The sequence below is a fragment of the Dermacentor albipictus genome, chromosome 8 (genome assembly GCF_038994185.2).
Source record: "Dermacentor albipictus isolate Rhodes 1998 colony chromosome 8, USDA_Dalb.pri_finalv2, whole genome shotgun sequence".
Classification (NCBI taxonomy): Eukaryota; Metazoa; Arthropoda; class Arachnida; order Ixodida; family Ixodidae; genus Dermacentor; species Dermacentor albipictus.
The window spans coordinates 2903321-2918924 of NC_091828.1; the positions used below are offsets into that span (position 1 = coordinate 2903321).

General features: G+C 46.9%; 2 protein-coding genes across 3 annotated transcripts in view; one reads left to right on the forward strand and one right to left on the reverse strand.

The window, feature by feature from the left end:
- The window catches only part of LOC135921170 (uncharacterized), a 266494-nt gene extending 250987 nt beyond the window's left edge, over positions 1-15507 (forward strand). For both annotated transcript variants that reach the window (XM_065455480.1, XM_065455481.1), the window contains one exon: positions 15015-15507. In XM_065455480.1, coding sequence (XP_065311552.1) covers positions 15015-15390 — 376 coding nt within the window. In that variant the 3' untranslated portion in view covers positions 15391-15507. The remainder of the gene's footprint in view (positions 1-15014) is intronic.
- The window catches only part of LOC139048613 (uncharacterized), a 334616-nt gene continuing 334203 nt past the window's right edge, over positions 15192-15604 (reverse strand). Inside the window, exon 5 of the mRNA XM_070523043.1 lies at positions 15192-15323. The gene's annotated coding sequence lies outside the window, so the exon portion shown is untranslated. The remainder of the gene's footprint in view (positions 15324-15604) is intronic.

Genomic DNA, 15604 nt, shown 5'->3' on the forward strand with positions numbered 1-15604 from the left:
AGCATCGTTAAATGGCTGAAGTACTATAGCGCCAAACAGACGACACAAGAAGAAGAGACACGGACGAGCGCTTATGTCCGTGTCTCTTCTTCTTGTGTCGTATGTTTGGCGCTATAGTACTTTAGTAATATGCACCAACTAGCCCAACAAAAAGTTCTGCTGGAATATCATTAAATGTTTTTTTTATTTTTGCGTGTCTTGTTTTTTGGTTTATTTCTGAATTTATCATGATGCTAAAGTGACTTATGTAATGGCAATCAGCTTTTGTTTTGCAGAAAAACAATGCGTTTCCCGACCCATTGTTTGACATCCTCTCACTCGCATAATTTTGCAGAGTATTCTACCTATATTGACTTGCTTGACCTCCACTAAAGGGTCTTGCATTTTCAAATACAACTCTTTCCTTAAAATCATTCGACACTTCTCATAATTTCTGTACCTTGGGCTTCTGATACTCTGCAGTCGCCATTCTTGCTTGTTTCTGACTAGAAATATCTTCTTTAATTTAGAGCTTAAATTTTACTTTGGGAACACATGGAAGGGCTTGCCATTGCATATCTGCATAAAAGGGAAACATGTTTCATTAAACATTTGCAAAATCCAATTGAAGATTGATGAATGCAGCTTGCAGTGTGATATGACTGAATGAGCCATAAAAGTAACTCATCTCACTTGGTAAATGAAAGCAGATATTAGTGTGATGCACAAGATACGTTCCACTAACGTGGTGGGTTCTCTTGCTTATACAGCAAAATAATCGGTGCGCGAGAAAAAAAAATATTTTTGCATAACCCTTGTACACACTGACTTAAGGAAAATGAGCTGGAGCTGTCCACATGATGTACTTATTTTACCTGCGAGTATGGTCAACAAAAATGTGTCCCAGCTGCTTAGTGGTATTCGGGATTATGTCAGTATTGCATATGTGCCTGTTGTCGAAAATAATTGAATTTTTAAAATGCTCGCAGGGATCTGATGTGCATATCTGCAGTTTATGGATACATGTAAAAGACTCAGCATCAAGTGCAAGTGAACGGTCCCACAGTCCGGAGTCGATCATGCAAATAGATCCGCTGCACAAATTTGTGACCGGAAAAGACATTCCACATGAAATGGCATGCAAGGAAGTGTTGAAAATATTCCACAGTTAATAAAACGCCTAAGCTATTAATATGTGGGTTGATGCACTCGTTATGCAAAACGGAGGTGAGGCGTGCAGCCAGGAAACAAGAGTAGAGTATTTACAAGCAAACAACACGAGCGCCGCCCACTTCTCTACTCTTGTGACCTGTCTGCACGCCTCACCTCTGTTTTGCATAATGAATCCTTACGAACTAGCTCAGCTTTCTGTCGTTCTAAGTCTCGATGCACTCGATTTCGTCCGCATTGGGTACTCGCCTCTTGATTACTTCGTGGCACAGAAATACTCGGCATCAGGCTGTTGATCTGCTGTGGCCTTTGTAGAAGCATGATTGTTCAAAGTGCAACAATTAAACAGATTCTTTGAGTTGCTTGTGGCTTCGCCAGTACGATTCCGGTGCGCTGGTCCGCCTGTCCAGCAATTTCCTACTGAAGGGAAACCTGCAAATAAAAACACCGCTCCGCATGCAGAAAAATGCTCTACTGTGACGCTTCTCGAACGATTGTGATGTACCACCAGAGCTGCCTACTCGCGCGATATTCTCAACAAGGAGATACATTTGTTTACTTACATGTGAAGGTATATGCCAGACCACTTCGGGGCTTTGCTGGCACATAAGGCACGAGTGTGCCATAGCATCCGATGTCGACGCGCGATCGCATGTCAAACGAAACAACTACGCATCCAAAAAACAGATTCGAAACCGAAGTTCGCGTCATCTTTTATTGCATGAATGCGTACATCGTAATTTACATAAGTCACCGACTTAGCGATTGCTTTTTGTAAACTTAATATTAACGTACCACCTTCATAAAGCCATCAGGTATGCGTTTTTAGATGACACAGCATAAGGTGACCTGTACTTGTTCTCAGCTCTTTCAATAGTAATTGCGCTGGCCACCTTGACCAGTAGCAACAGGGCGGCGCCCTAGAGGTTCCCACTTTTCCGGCCCAGCTTTTCCTCTAGAGTTGTTCTACTAACTCTATGGAGACAAGTTCCGACGCGCGCCGAAGCTCGCTCCTCGGCTGCGGTGCACTGTTGCTGGACTGTTCCGTCTTCATCCGTCAAAGTCCGGCCTAAAACAGCCTGCTGTAAACTAAGCTTGAAACAATAAGTTAGTGATCTGTATGTGCTTTTATATATAAAAAAACACGTTTGAATAATGAATATACACCTGCCGCAACAGTTTTTCATTTTTGAAGTAAGAATAGTGTACAAAATATCGACATCAGCGCTTGCGCGTCGTCTGTCTGCAAGATCGATTTGCAAACACCTGCACGACGATGCAATATATCAAAAACTGTTGCAGCATTTCATTTTTTGGTAGCTCATTGCACAGCCAACTATGTAAGAATTACGCGTGCAATGTATAACTGAAAAAAATCTGTGGTGGAAATATTGCCACGTAGTAGTGACGGTAAATGAATAGTGCCGGCTCAATCGCAACGATAGCGGCGAGCAATGTCGGCAATCGTAGAAAATCTCATCTGCGGGTCAAGCGCCTCGGTTTGCATACGGCAGTCGTCGAAAGTTACAGCCTATTCGCTGGTGCCCACGCGCCTTCCAGAAACTACAACACAATTCGTGTCGCGCATGCAATCAGATTAGCAAGGTTCGTCGACAACAGACAGAACCATCGATAACATTCGCGAAGCTTCCGATACGTTCAGGCGCATCCTGCACCGAGCGATAACGTTTAACATTTTTTAGCCGGTGAAATACGGTAACCGGATACAGATAAAGCATCCGTGTCAATATAATTATGCTTTTTGGGGCATGAGATAAACGTGAAAAAGTGGGTTCTGAGGAAATCAGCAGACCAGAATTGAAACACCTGTAGCACTCGCAAAAAAAAAAAACTAGAATAGCTAAAATGTATGTAATTCGTATCTTGTCTCCCTCCAATTCTTGATTCTGCCAAATCTAGCCCATGGAGCACCTCTATTATTCTAGGTTGTTTTGATGCATCAACACCGCATCCGGAGGCCTTGACATTGAGTGTATTGCTACAAAACATTTTCACAGTGTAAGGGCCATGTTCTATTGTAACTGGTTTCCACATATCAAGTTTGCCTTTCTTTACATTAATGAAATGACATACCATCATATAATACAAGCTTGAGAATGAGAGGGTTTTAATAGGAGTCTTTCGTTGCCCTTTGCCATGTCGTACTATTGAAGCACTTATTCGAATGTATGGGAGCAGCTCATTTGCATAGTATAAGAAATATATAAACAGGTTATTTGCACAATTTATACACTTCGTCACCACAAAAAGAAAAATTGCAGTTTATTGTTTTCAGCCTGCTGTGATGTTTTGACTGAGAAAGATATATTCAATTTCTTCTGCGAGGCACGCAATAATTGCTGTGGCATATTATTTTATTGCACGACACTGCATACAGTAGCCAGCCATTATAAAAAACTCAGAAGAAATTAATAGCGCAATGCATATGATCAGGCACATATCATAGTATGTGTCACGCTGGCTTCAACACAATCAATGTGGTCAAAGTGATGATTTTAATAACAATAATAATAATCTTAGTGGTAACTTGGTACACTAGACTAAAAAGAAGGCTGATGTCTGTATGTTAGAGCATCTGATAACCAGCCATCTAAAGCAGGAATTTGCAGGATGCAGAAGACACTTCCTTCCCCTCCACGTGCACACACACTTGCTCAATAACACAGCACGGCACACACGCACACATTCGACAGGTGCACAACACACAGGAGTGCCAATGAAGTCTGGTTCCAAGGAAGGAGAATCCAAATCGCCAGGGGGGTGGAGAGAAAGCTCTGCATGCCAGATATAATCATGGAGTTGTGGTGTCGGGCCATAGAGGCGTGATGAGGGCTCAGGCTGTGCTGACCACTTGTTCAGACGAAATGAAGAAAGATTAGTGCTGTCCAGAGAGACGTCAAACACCCTGCAGTATAGACTAGTGCAATGTTGCATTGGTATTGCAGGGTGTGCTACTTGAGGGGTTTGAGGCAATCCTCGAAGGCTGGCATGAGCTTGTGACAACCGAAAAGACGGGAGTAAAGGGTATGTATTGTCCGGCGCTGAACAAGCTTAAGTTTGTTAGCGTCGTGAGTATGGCACGGGAACTATACTGATGAGCAGTACTCAAGTCGTGACAGAATGATAGAAGTGTAGAGTGCTCGGAAAACCTTAGGTCATCAGGTAAGGGAGACAAGGGACACAATCCCAAGAAAGGGCCGGCGCTTACATACAGTGCTGGTGACATATGCGGAAAAGTTGAGAGAACAGTTAAATGCTACACCCAGAATGGGAAGGGCCCGAACAGTCTTTATAGAAGTGCCTCCAAGGAAGAAGGTTGGACGTGCAGCAGTTTCGTTGTGGCTGATACGCATGGCAGCACTTTTTACGGTGCTACTACAAAGTTTGATATTGTAGGCCCAGTCGTTCACATTTACGGAATGTATTTATTGTAAGCACATATGCTGTGCATCGGCATATTGTTGTGGAGCGTTAACTTGTTAATCAAACACATTCTGCGCAGATGCATTAGTAACTTGGTTTTGAGTACATCTTTGTCCTGACTACAATTTTTAGTATCGCAGCAAGAAACATTTTAGTAGAGGCTGAAGGGATTCCAGCATTTTAAGCATACTGACTGCACAAAACACTGATGACACCTTTTCACCTTCCCCACAATGCACTCACACCATCTACACTTTCCATAAGCAAAAAGCGAGATAAAAAATCAATTACAGTTTCATTGACTCAGTACTTGCTGCTTCTGAGGCGGGCATGGAAGCAATCGTGGTATACGCTGCTACATGCATAGGCCTTGCATGATGCAGGTCCTGCTATGCACTGCACACAGGGCACACGTTGCAAACAGATTTCTTTTTGCAGTGCTCAACTATAACGACACACTGACTCAAACATGACTCCGTTGTCACGTATGCTTCAGTGCGTCAGTGTTCTTGATTGCTACACGAGCGATTTATGCCCAACAAGCCCAAAAGAGGGACGCACTAGAAAGAAGTGAGTGAATGAGTACAGTAAACTTGTACTGAACTGGATTGACATGCCGAATAGAAGAGCGCAGTGACAGCTGAAACAGGCGGCACGGCTGATTATGCAAGTACTTCCAATAGTTCGGCTACTCGTGTATTTCGCTTTCGGAAGTTATCTTTACCACTGGAAACAGCGCAGAGCTTGCCCGTTAAACTTGAGTCAACCGACACCACACGAAACACGCCGCGGTTGACCAACCCAACTTCCACACGGTTCATTCACCACATCACAGGTCACACGAAGTCAAGAGTGCCATATTTTAAATCACTGCAGCACCAAACGGACCTGAAAATTCATTTCCTTCGACAGAGTTTCTCAGGTGAGTTCGTTCACTCGCCAGTTACGAACTCGATGGACGCGCTAGGCCTATACGCGCAACGTAAACAACATCGGCGATAGGCGAGTGGTGATTATCCAGACTTCGGAGCTCGTAAACGTGTTTCCATTCCTTTTGAGCACAACAAAATGCACATACCACAAGCACAGACGTTGCGGCAATCGTGATTCGGTTGGCTGTTTTAGCAGACGATCGTACCGAGCCCGGCGGAACCCAGTGGGCAGGTTGGATTAGTCGGCGTCGTACGAAGTCGCTTCGGATCCACGTCGCACTGCTACAACCCACGGTCGTCGGTCGGTCGGTCGTGTCGTTGTCGGCCTACTATTACAACACTGTCTTTCAGGAACACTGTCGCGAGCGTCGTGCGTCCAAAGAACACGGACGATCGTTGGTGCCGGCGTCTTCCCACGGTCGGCCATTACAGGCTTAGGCAGCCGGAGACACCGCAGCCTCCGATTGGTTGACGCCTGCGACTCGTCGCAGCCTCTCATTGGTGCACGCCGGTGCAGCTTCGCCGCGCGTCGGCAAACTTCAAGCATCGGCAGTAGACATAATAGAGTGTTTTAGTTCAGCGTCTTTACGGCACGCTCCGCTACGAATTGCCCCGCAAAGCCACAGCGGAGCGGCGGGCGATTTTCATGTTTTAGTTATACGTTTAGCGTAGCGGAGCGGAGAGCACCCCTTGGCCAAATTCAGGGTAATGAAAGAAAATAAATACACCAATTGATCACTCTTATACAGTAAAACGTATATATGTATACAAATAACCTATTTCTCCATCAAGTATCTGGACGTGTGATTGTAATGTGTTACCGGTCCAGTTTATCCAATGGAAAATAAAGTGCCGTCCTGGGGAATGCCGCGTGATAGCCAGCGTGCTTGCTTTCTGCATACAATTCAATCCTTTCTGACGCCAACGCTAGCCAAAGCGCTGCGCGGCACGCTCCGCTCAGGCAGCTACTATGCGGACCGTGTTCCTCGCTCCGCAATACCGCTTACGACTAAGCGGACGGCGCATGCGCATTCGCGCTTCCGCTCCGCTTAGCTGCTTAGCGGAGCGTGAACACGCTCAAATAAAACACTCTATTCGCTGCGCGACGTTCCGCTTCAGCGCGTTTCCGACCGACGCTTTGACGCATTTGACCCTTCGGCGCGCGTCGAAGCTTTCCAGCGCGTGCCAGTGGTTGGGGCCCGTTCTTGCGTCGAGCGTCGGCGTCTTTCGTCGGCGTAGCTGAGTCAACGAGCATAAGCAAAAGATGAAAACCAAGACCCAGCGCAGCGGGAGATGAAAGAGTGCGCGAGAGGAGGAAGGTAGGGGAGGAGGCTGCAGTGAAAGCATGAGGCAACTGCGGAAGCACAGAGTTGCCGACGCTGAAGGTATCCGCAGCCACGTGGACGATCTCATCTACGCTTACGAGGGGGGAGGGGGGTGCAGGGTGCCATGAGTTGCGGAGGAGAGCATAAGCCCGCCGGGCGCGCGCTGGGCCGCGGCACGAGCGTGTGTAACGAGCATCAGTGCTCCTGCAAGAGGCGATGGCGAGTGACTGCGAGTACGACTCGATATGACGCTCCCTTGGGTGTTGTCGTCGCTGGTGCTGGTGGTCCGACTTCCCCGCGACGAAGGGCCGCTGTCGCCGTTGGTGAAAAAGCGCAGTGCCGAGCAAGACGTGTTATGGGCGTCTTGCGCTTGGGTTTGAGGTATAGACCAGAACACGCTAGTCTCGCACCCAGACTAACCGAACGCATACTCTCGCACCCTGGTTGCCCGGTCGACCGGCGCTATTTTGTACTGGGCTGCAAAAGTGTGTTCGCCGGCGACCAGTAGACATGGCAAGCGCCAGCTCTAGGGCTCCAAAGTGCGGAAATGTGCCCGTTCACACGGATCCAAAGTAGAAGAAGTCATCTGGGCATCATTGCGTCGTGTTTGGATGCCAAAACAACCAGCGGAAAAGGAGCAGGTTGCTTAGCGCTGTTTGCGAAGAGCACAACACACGTAGGGAATCGTGCCGGTGCGGTGTTTTCAGCCTGCGCCGATTTCTATCCGCAACGAAGAATGCCAAGCTGCGCCACCGGTGGATAGCTGCAGTGAATGGGAAGAACTACCAACCCAGTGGAAATGCACGAGTGAGTATTCGATCTCTGTATATTTTGGTGCCACGTTCAACTTTGCGCCCTACAAACGTAATACGCAGGTTTGCTCCGAGCACTTTCTGGGCAACAAGCCTACAGAGCAGAATCCCGCGCCGGTGCTTCGCCTTGGCTATAACAAAAAGGCAAGCCTTTTCGTGTTTTCATTCAGGCAGAGCTCCCGACGGTTAAGCGGAACAGTTGAGTTTGCGGTTAGCGATACTTGCAGCTGGTGCACGGAATGACCATTAAGCGTGAACGACAAGTTGTAGGCCTTGCTGGTGAGCGTTATTGCTAATGAAAGTAAACCGAAGTCTCCTCGTCACGTAGCATGCGTCCACAAAAACGTAAACGACGACTACTCGTCGCCGAAGGTGTTCTTGCAGCGCACCTACGTTTACGAGCTGGTCTTGCAGGTGTCATTCGTAACGAATTCATTTGCGCCTCCTGAGCTCTAAACTGCGTGCAGGCTGTTATGCGGGGCAAAGCGCAAAATATTTCCGTTCATATGGCGAGGAAAATAAGGTGCTTAATTATTCTTGTATTTTGTAAAAAAATTTTATCGTTCTCACTAGTTTTTTTTTTACTGTTTTCTTTTCTAAGGGAGCGCCAACAATCCGATGGCCTCACACAAGCAAAACCGGTCTGGTACCAGGTAGCTGCAGTTGGTGGGGCTAATTTCTTGGAATGCAGGTGCGGTTGTTGTCTTGTACCAAAGGGGTCCTGATGATGCAGCTTTAAGTAGGGATGGTAATTTTACGTGCCCTGTCATGGTTTGTGCAACTGTACAACACCTGCATCTGTCATGCTCGCCCTGTTATACGGGCTTTGACTGCACATGTAGTTGAACATTATAACTACTGTAGTACCTCATTTTCCAATAAGTGCAGGTTTAGCATCATATGCTGCTTGTTCGAGTGCTGTAGGCTTTTGTTCTGAATGTTGTACTCTTAAGTGGTTGCACGATACAATTGGCCTGGTGTATTTTCTATTTCATTTTGAGAGGACTTTATATCTTCGCAAAAGTGATGGCATGGGAAAGAACTACAGCCCTTCTTACTATAACATCTATTTTGTTTTCAGTGTGCAGGTGATGAAGGGCAGGCGTCTGCTAACCAGGCAGTCAAACGACCTCGCCAGTTGGTTGCCAAGCGCGGCCAACCCAGTAGAGACCATTACAAACAAGACCAAACTGAAAGTGCAGATGACAGTGTTCTGCGTGCTTTAATAATATATGGCACCAACACAGTGCTGTAAATTCCTTCACAGGTTAGGTGCCAAAAAGCTCACAGGTGTTCTAGCATATAGCGCGCGGTTTGTACAAACGTAATAGCGTACCTACCCGATGTATTCGCTTCTGCAGTCTGCACAGCACTCAGTGTGTCCATTGTGGACTTGCACGAGGTCTTGAAGTTTGATTGAATCCAGACAGCGAAAATGACAGGTTAGAAAAAACGCGAAACACGCCCTCCGCCCAGCTAAAAAGCCCAAGTTTCGCTTTCGCGCCGGGTCGCATCTCCCGGCGTGGCAGCCCAGGCCTGCTACTTCGCGGCGCTTGGGATAGATGGCGCGACCGGCGCTCATCAATATGGCGGCGCCCTTTGAATTCACGGTGTTCTGGTGTATAGGCTACCCAAGCACCGCGAGCGGCGCCACTGCTCCTGACGAGTAGCGCCATCTCCGGCAGAAAAATCAAAACTGGGAATATCCACTGCGCATTTCTGCTGGGCCGCGCTGCAGCTGATCGCATTTTGTGTACGTGCGGGGCTCTCTCCTCGGGTTGCACGTGCGGCGCGTCACAATGTATCGCCTTCAATGCGGCTTCAAAAAGATCGGCCAGCTGGGCAGCTATTTGAGGAAAGCCAACTTGTTAAAGGGAGAAATGCTCGTCAGTCACGTAAACTCTGTGGAGCAGACAATCAATGGCAACGATGCAAAGCTCAATGTGAAATGCATTTCCCAAGTCAGCGACAACATCGTGTACGACGTGTACCTCGAGGTGATTGTCACTCTGTCATATGTTAAATATACTGATTTTCTATGCACACTGCGAAATGGAGCCGCGCACTGTCGATGTTCTTCGTTGTCGAATATGAAGCATATGATTTAGTTGTTTTGATATGGCATCCTTACAGTGGTTGTCGCGTACTGTCGGGGAGAAACGTTTGCGACCTGCGAAAACAAAAAAATTGTACGGCCACCCACTGAAAAGCCTGGGAAGATACAACAGTTATACTTCGCCCGTTGGAGCATCACCCACTGACTCGGCGGCGAGGCAGCTGACATTTAAGCACTGCGAAGCCAGTTCAACACCTCTTTTATTTTGGCGATCGCGTCATGCCTGCCCTCGAGTTTTGTGAAAGTATCGGCTTTACAGGCCCATAAAACCTGCAGCACGAACGCGGTTCAGTGTGAGTGGTGCAGAATTAAAGGCGCGATGTGGTATCGTGCGGGTGATGCGCTCGCGTAATAAGCGCGCTAGTGAACACACACTCGAAACACTGTGCTCAGTGTTTATATTAGTAAACGTAAGCATATCATGTTGCCTTTATTTTCGCTTTATACGGCAGCCTGGAGTATTGTGGCAGAAGTGCAAACTTGGAGTTAGCTTTGGAAATGTGCACCATGCCATGTTGCTAAATATTTGTAGAGGCAAGTTAGGAAGACAGCTGCATTTGAAAAGTAGTGGCAAATGGCTTCACTGTCTCACCCTTTTTTTTTCATAGCTGCAGTGGTCATGCCATGAAAAGCGGCATTTTTGCGTTCGAGAATGCAGATGCACCTGCAAAGCTGGCATTACGGCTCAGTGCAAGCACGCAGCTGCGGTGTGCACTTACGCGAACAATAAACAAGTAAATTCATGCACCAGCCAGCCCCAGAAATGGGGCAAGCCAAGCGGAAAGCCAAAGAGACGCCTAGAACAAGATGTCTCTGACCTCTTCCCAAGTGAGTTAGAAAAACAATCATGCTGTTGAATGCACTGCTTCAGTGAAGTAACTGCACCAGTACTGGAGGTACGAGAATTAGGGGCTCGTTACAATATACATATTAAGACAGTCGACAGTTTAGGCAGGCACAGGGTTTCTTTTTTAATTTCTGGGGATGATTAATTATCAATTACTGGTCTGATGGCGACGTGGCTGTTTTTCTTTATTGATATATATTTTGAGCTATTGGGTGATTAGACCATTCACTGATCATTAATCATCCCCAGAAATTAAAAACAAATCCTGCACCGTACGCAAAATGCGGAGGGCATGGGTTCAGTCCCCAATAGCGACGTGGTTGTTTTTTCTTCTACTTTCTTATTAGTTTTCAGATATTAAGTGATTAGACCAATAATAGATCAATAATCATCCCTAGAAATAAAACAAAATTTCTTGTGCCTGCCTAGACTTCGATGACTGTCGGCTTTCTTAACATGCACCAGTACTAAACATTTTAGATGTTTTCTGGCCTGTAACAGTTTAGTTAACTTTTTTCATTTATTAACACACAACGTGTCAAACCTTGAAGCTGCAATTTGGCATTTTCGAGTGAAAAATCTGTTTGCCTCTTGTCTGATCCTCCGTACCAGGCCAGGACACCAGCACTCCCAAAACGATACCCGCTGACCCAAATGTTGTTTTCAACTATCCGGAGATAATGTGCCCACTGAAGGAGATTTTGGAGCTCCAGAACACAGCTCATGAAGATCCCATTTGTGCAGATGTGCTGAATAATATTATTGAGCAAGTATCGGAAAAATTGGAAATGGAAATTTTAGACGAAATGCTCCAGCCAATGAGCCACCGACCTGTGTACAGGTACCTGGATGTTCTGGAAAATAATAGCACACAAGTCAAAAACTTTGTCACCGAAATGGACGATGAAAAGGCCACAATGTACTCTACAAAAGTAGTTCTTAAAGAAACACCAACTGAATTGTGCTTTCGAACTATAGGCCACGCGAACTGCTCACGGTATGGAACTAAACTAGAAATGATAGCCAACAGATCTCATATACGTTTCATGGCGTCATGTTTGCAATTTTGACAATTTCCAGATGGCATGAGGAACGACAAGTTCGAATCAGCAGCACCAGAGCACATGCCATCCGCACAAAAAAGGATGATGAAGGACAAGAGAGAGCTGCCAAACAGCTTTGCAGGAGATCGTCATACACGAGTGCTGCAATGCGTTATGGTATGTATTTCAGCGACGTATAAGTTTATTTAAATGAAACATGCAGTGCTTAGTCACAGAGTTACAACACTGGTCTCATTTGCGCCATAGCAAGCTTGAATGCAAACCCTATGTTTATAACTCCTTTGAACTAAAAATTAATAAGCCAAAATGTTTTGCCAGGCATCAAGACAGAAGCCACAGCACGAGACGAGCTCCAGCAAAAGCTTGGTATCCGCATTGTACAGGTGACTTTGCTTACTATTTGATATTGCATGAGGTGCTTCTTGCATGCCTAGTTTCCTATCTGTTGCTCATTTCAATTCAAGTACTAATCCTAATTATTCATTTTCTAGGCAGGACTCATCGTGCTTCCAGAGCAGCCGTGGTTGTGCTGCAGCCCAGATGGCCTTGCGAAAATGGGCGGTGAAACTGTGCTTATCGAAATTAAGTGCACATACAAGTACAAACAGGAACCTTTCATCAAATACGAAGAAAGACTGAGCTTGCTTCCCTATTTAGAGTTCAGTGGGGGCCTGATTATTCTCAAAACGACGCACAGCTATTATACACAAATTCAGGTACAAATGTACGTCCTTAATTTGCACAGGGCTCTTTATGTGTACAGTCCCAAACACTCTGTAATAGTGCATGTAAATTGGGACGATGCTTTTCTTTGGGACCTTATACCCAAGTTGGAACGTTTTTATTTCAAATTTTTTATTCCGTCATTGTTGTAAGTTTCTGTGCTTTTTTTTCTGCAAGTACAGGGAAACTACCGCGGCGTCCTTGCACTTCCCTGCGCTGCCAGCACGGCAATCGCAGCTCCCCGCTAGGATTTGTCTGCTGTCGCCGATCTTCAAGAATCAATGTCGCCTATAATTTCACGCGTCCACACCGTAGATAACGAAGTAACTTACGCTGAGCTTCACGCATCTCGCTGGTGCATTATTTTTCGTTTGCGGAATAAACCTAGCAGTCACTTCCGATCAGCGCGAGTTCAACACTTCCCTCACGTCGGAGACGTGCCCCACTTCAAGTAGACGACTTCCTTTCTCTAAATTCTTTTAATGAAAATAGCTATGAAGATCTTGTAATTCCCGAAACCCGGATAAAATTAATATCGGCACGCTGTTTCGCGCCATCGCTACCGTTTGACAGGACGCCAAACACGCAGCGCAGGCTGCTGACGCCGTGAGTAATCCTACCACATTCGCGCAACTATTCGTCAGATGGCGCTAGGGGTTGAAAAGACGGGGCGCCGCCTAGCACTTGCAACGTGCCCATGCTGACTGCTCCGCCTGTCTTGAAGCTTGCTTGATTATCTGCGTTATAAAATTTTGTCTTTTGCACCTATATATACAGTCCCGACGGTGGACCGACATAGCAGCAGGCATGGCTGGTGATTCACGATTCGTTAGTAATTCGACTGGTGCGAAGTGGTAAAGTGACCAGACGTGCGTGCAAATGACCACAAATGGTCGGGCTGATTCGGTGTCAATTCACTACCCCACTACGAGTAGCACAGGTTAGAGAGTGAAATGTGCTCATCGTTGACCTCAAGACAGCACGTTGAGGTAGCGCAGCCAGGTAGTATTGATTGCAGCAAGCACATCGACGTTTGAGCGCTGTCATTAAAAGCTACATCAAGCGAGCAGCGCACGAGCTTGCGCTGCAGCGCGATTCGCACCTACGTTACAGCGAGCTCATATGCATTGCATCACTTATTTGTGAGTTGCTAAAGGGACAGATGACCGCTACTACAGTGCAGGCATAACTACTTGTCGAGCGGCATGCAGTCAACAAAGATTGCAGGAGGCCGCTGCCGTCGCAGCGCGTACGATCGTGCGCTCGAGCAGCTCGTACATCGAGGCATGTCCAAAGACCGCTGCCGTCGTGGCGCGTACCGTCGTGCCCTCGACCAGTTTCGTACACATGATGTCTGCTTATCGCTGCTGTGAATTCGTTTATAGCAAGTGCGCCTCACGTTTGTGCGCCTGAATCTAGCAGCGTGCAAACCTTACCTGAAGTTCAACTTCGTGCGCGACTCGTTTCACTTGCGATTGACACCGCGCTAAATCTTCGCCGCTTATTTCTTAAACGGTGTACACGTACACGTGCCACCCCTGAACAAATCTTCGGCACCCGATATTCGCCGCAAGCCGTGGTACAACAAAACCGAAAGTGGCGGTTTCGTATTGTAAACGTGCTTTCCGCAGCAGACGACCGAGCTTGGTACTACCCAGTTCAGGATAGAGGACGCTTTTTAGCAGCATTTTCGCAGCGGCCCCTGGGCAATGCAAGAGCCCCATACGGCTGCGATGGCTACGATATGGTGCCAAAGCAGCGCGCATCAACTGTACAGGAACAAGTGCGCTACTCACAGCATTCCCTTCCTAATATTTGTACATTCAGAATACAAAATATTGTCACGCGAAATAAAAATACGCATAGAGCTCCGCGCAAATCTCGCATTAAGGAGTGTCCTATTGTTCCGTGATTTTTTCGCATCATCACTTGATCCAGGACCTTCGTGCACGGCCATAGTTTCCTCACATAAGTCTTTCTACGAATTATGGAGATATACAAAAATGCTGAGTGCAGCTGCACGTTTAGTTTCTCGTGATTTTTGCCGCGTTGTGTGTAGGTCGTTGGCTGTTTACTTATTCAAGCCAAGCCTGTATTGCCTCACACGTGCCGGCGTCGGTGTTGGTGTCGCCGTACGAAAGAACCCAAGCCGCGCGACCTCGTCATGAGGGAGCGCGAAGCCGAGGCGTTACTAGAACGACGAGCCGCGGATCGCGAGCTTCGCCTGCAGCCGTCTTCACGGCAGTGAAACGCAGCAAATTTTTCCACACAAAAGAATGTTATTGACCTTACATGCATCTTATTGAGCTGAGGACAACGGCGGTGATAAGTTTACTTCAGAATATGGTGAGCCAGTGCTTACACGGAGCACACAGAAAACAGCGACAGACAATACGTGTCACTATTTTCTGCCTGCTTTGTGTAATCGCTGATTATGCTATACTCCGAACTAGGCAACACTAACCCGACAAAAGTTCAAACATGATGAAGTTCATCTGTCTACGTAAACGCGAAACAGCCGACTCATTGAATAAAATGTCACACGCGTGCATATTCCCTTGCTCCACTAAGTTCCACTCACAATTATGGACAATTTTCGCAGGTGCTGCGCGCAATCTCTTGAGCGGGTTGCCTGCCATCCATTCCTGCCAGAGAAGATCGCCGAACTGTTGTCCGTGAGTGAATCGAAGGCAGCCATGTTGCTGCAGGAAGGTGTCGACAGCTTGGCAGACCTGAACAACTTCATGCGCCTCAGCGGAGTCGTCAGGGAACGAGTCGTGTGCCGCACAGCTCAAGGAGCTCGCCTTTACCTCGACGCTCTCGACGACCAGTGCTGGCGTCGTATCAGACGCTACTTGACTCTCGACGACGTCAGGGAGCCCGCGTCTCCGTCTCAGAAGCTCTACATGACCTGGAATCAGCGTGTCACCGGCCAAGCAATTGGAAAGATTCAAGCGAACGTATTTTTTGGCGTGTAAGTGCATGTATCAAAGTGAAAACATATATTGTGCTAGTTAATTAAATGCGCAATACATGTGCCAGCCAATGTGCTTGTCGGTCCACAAATGTTTTTAATAAATAATATCAAGAAGACAGGTTGATGTACTATTGCGGGGTGCGGTTACGCTACAATCACATAACAGAACCTACCGGACGTGGTAGCTAATTGGCTTTGGCGTCCTGTTGCCGGTA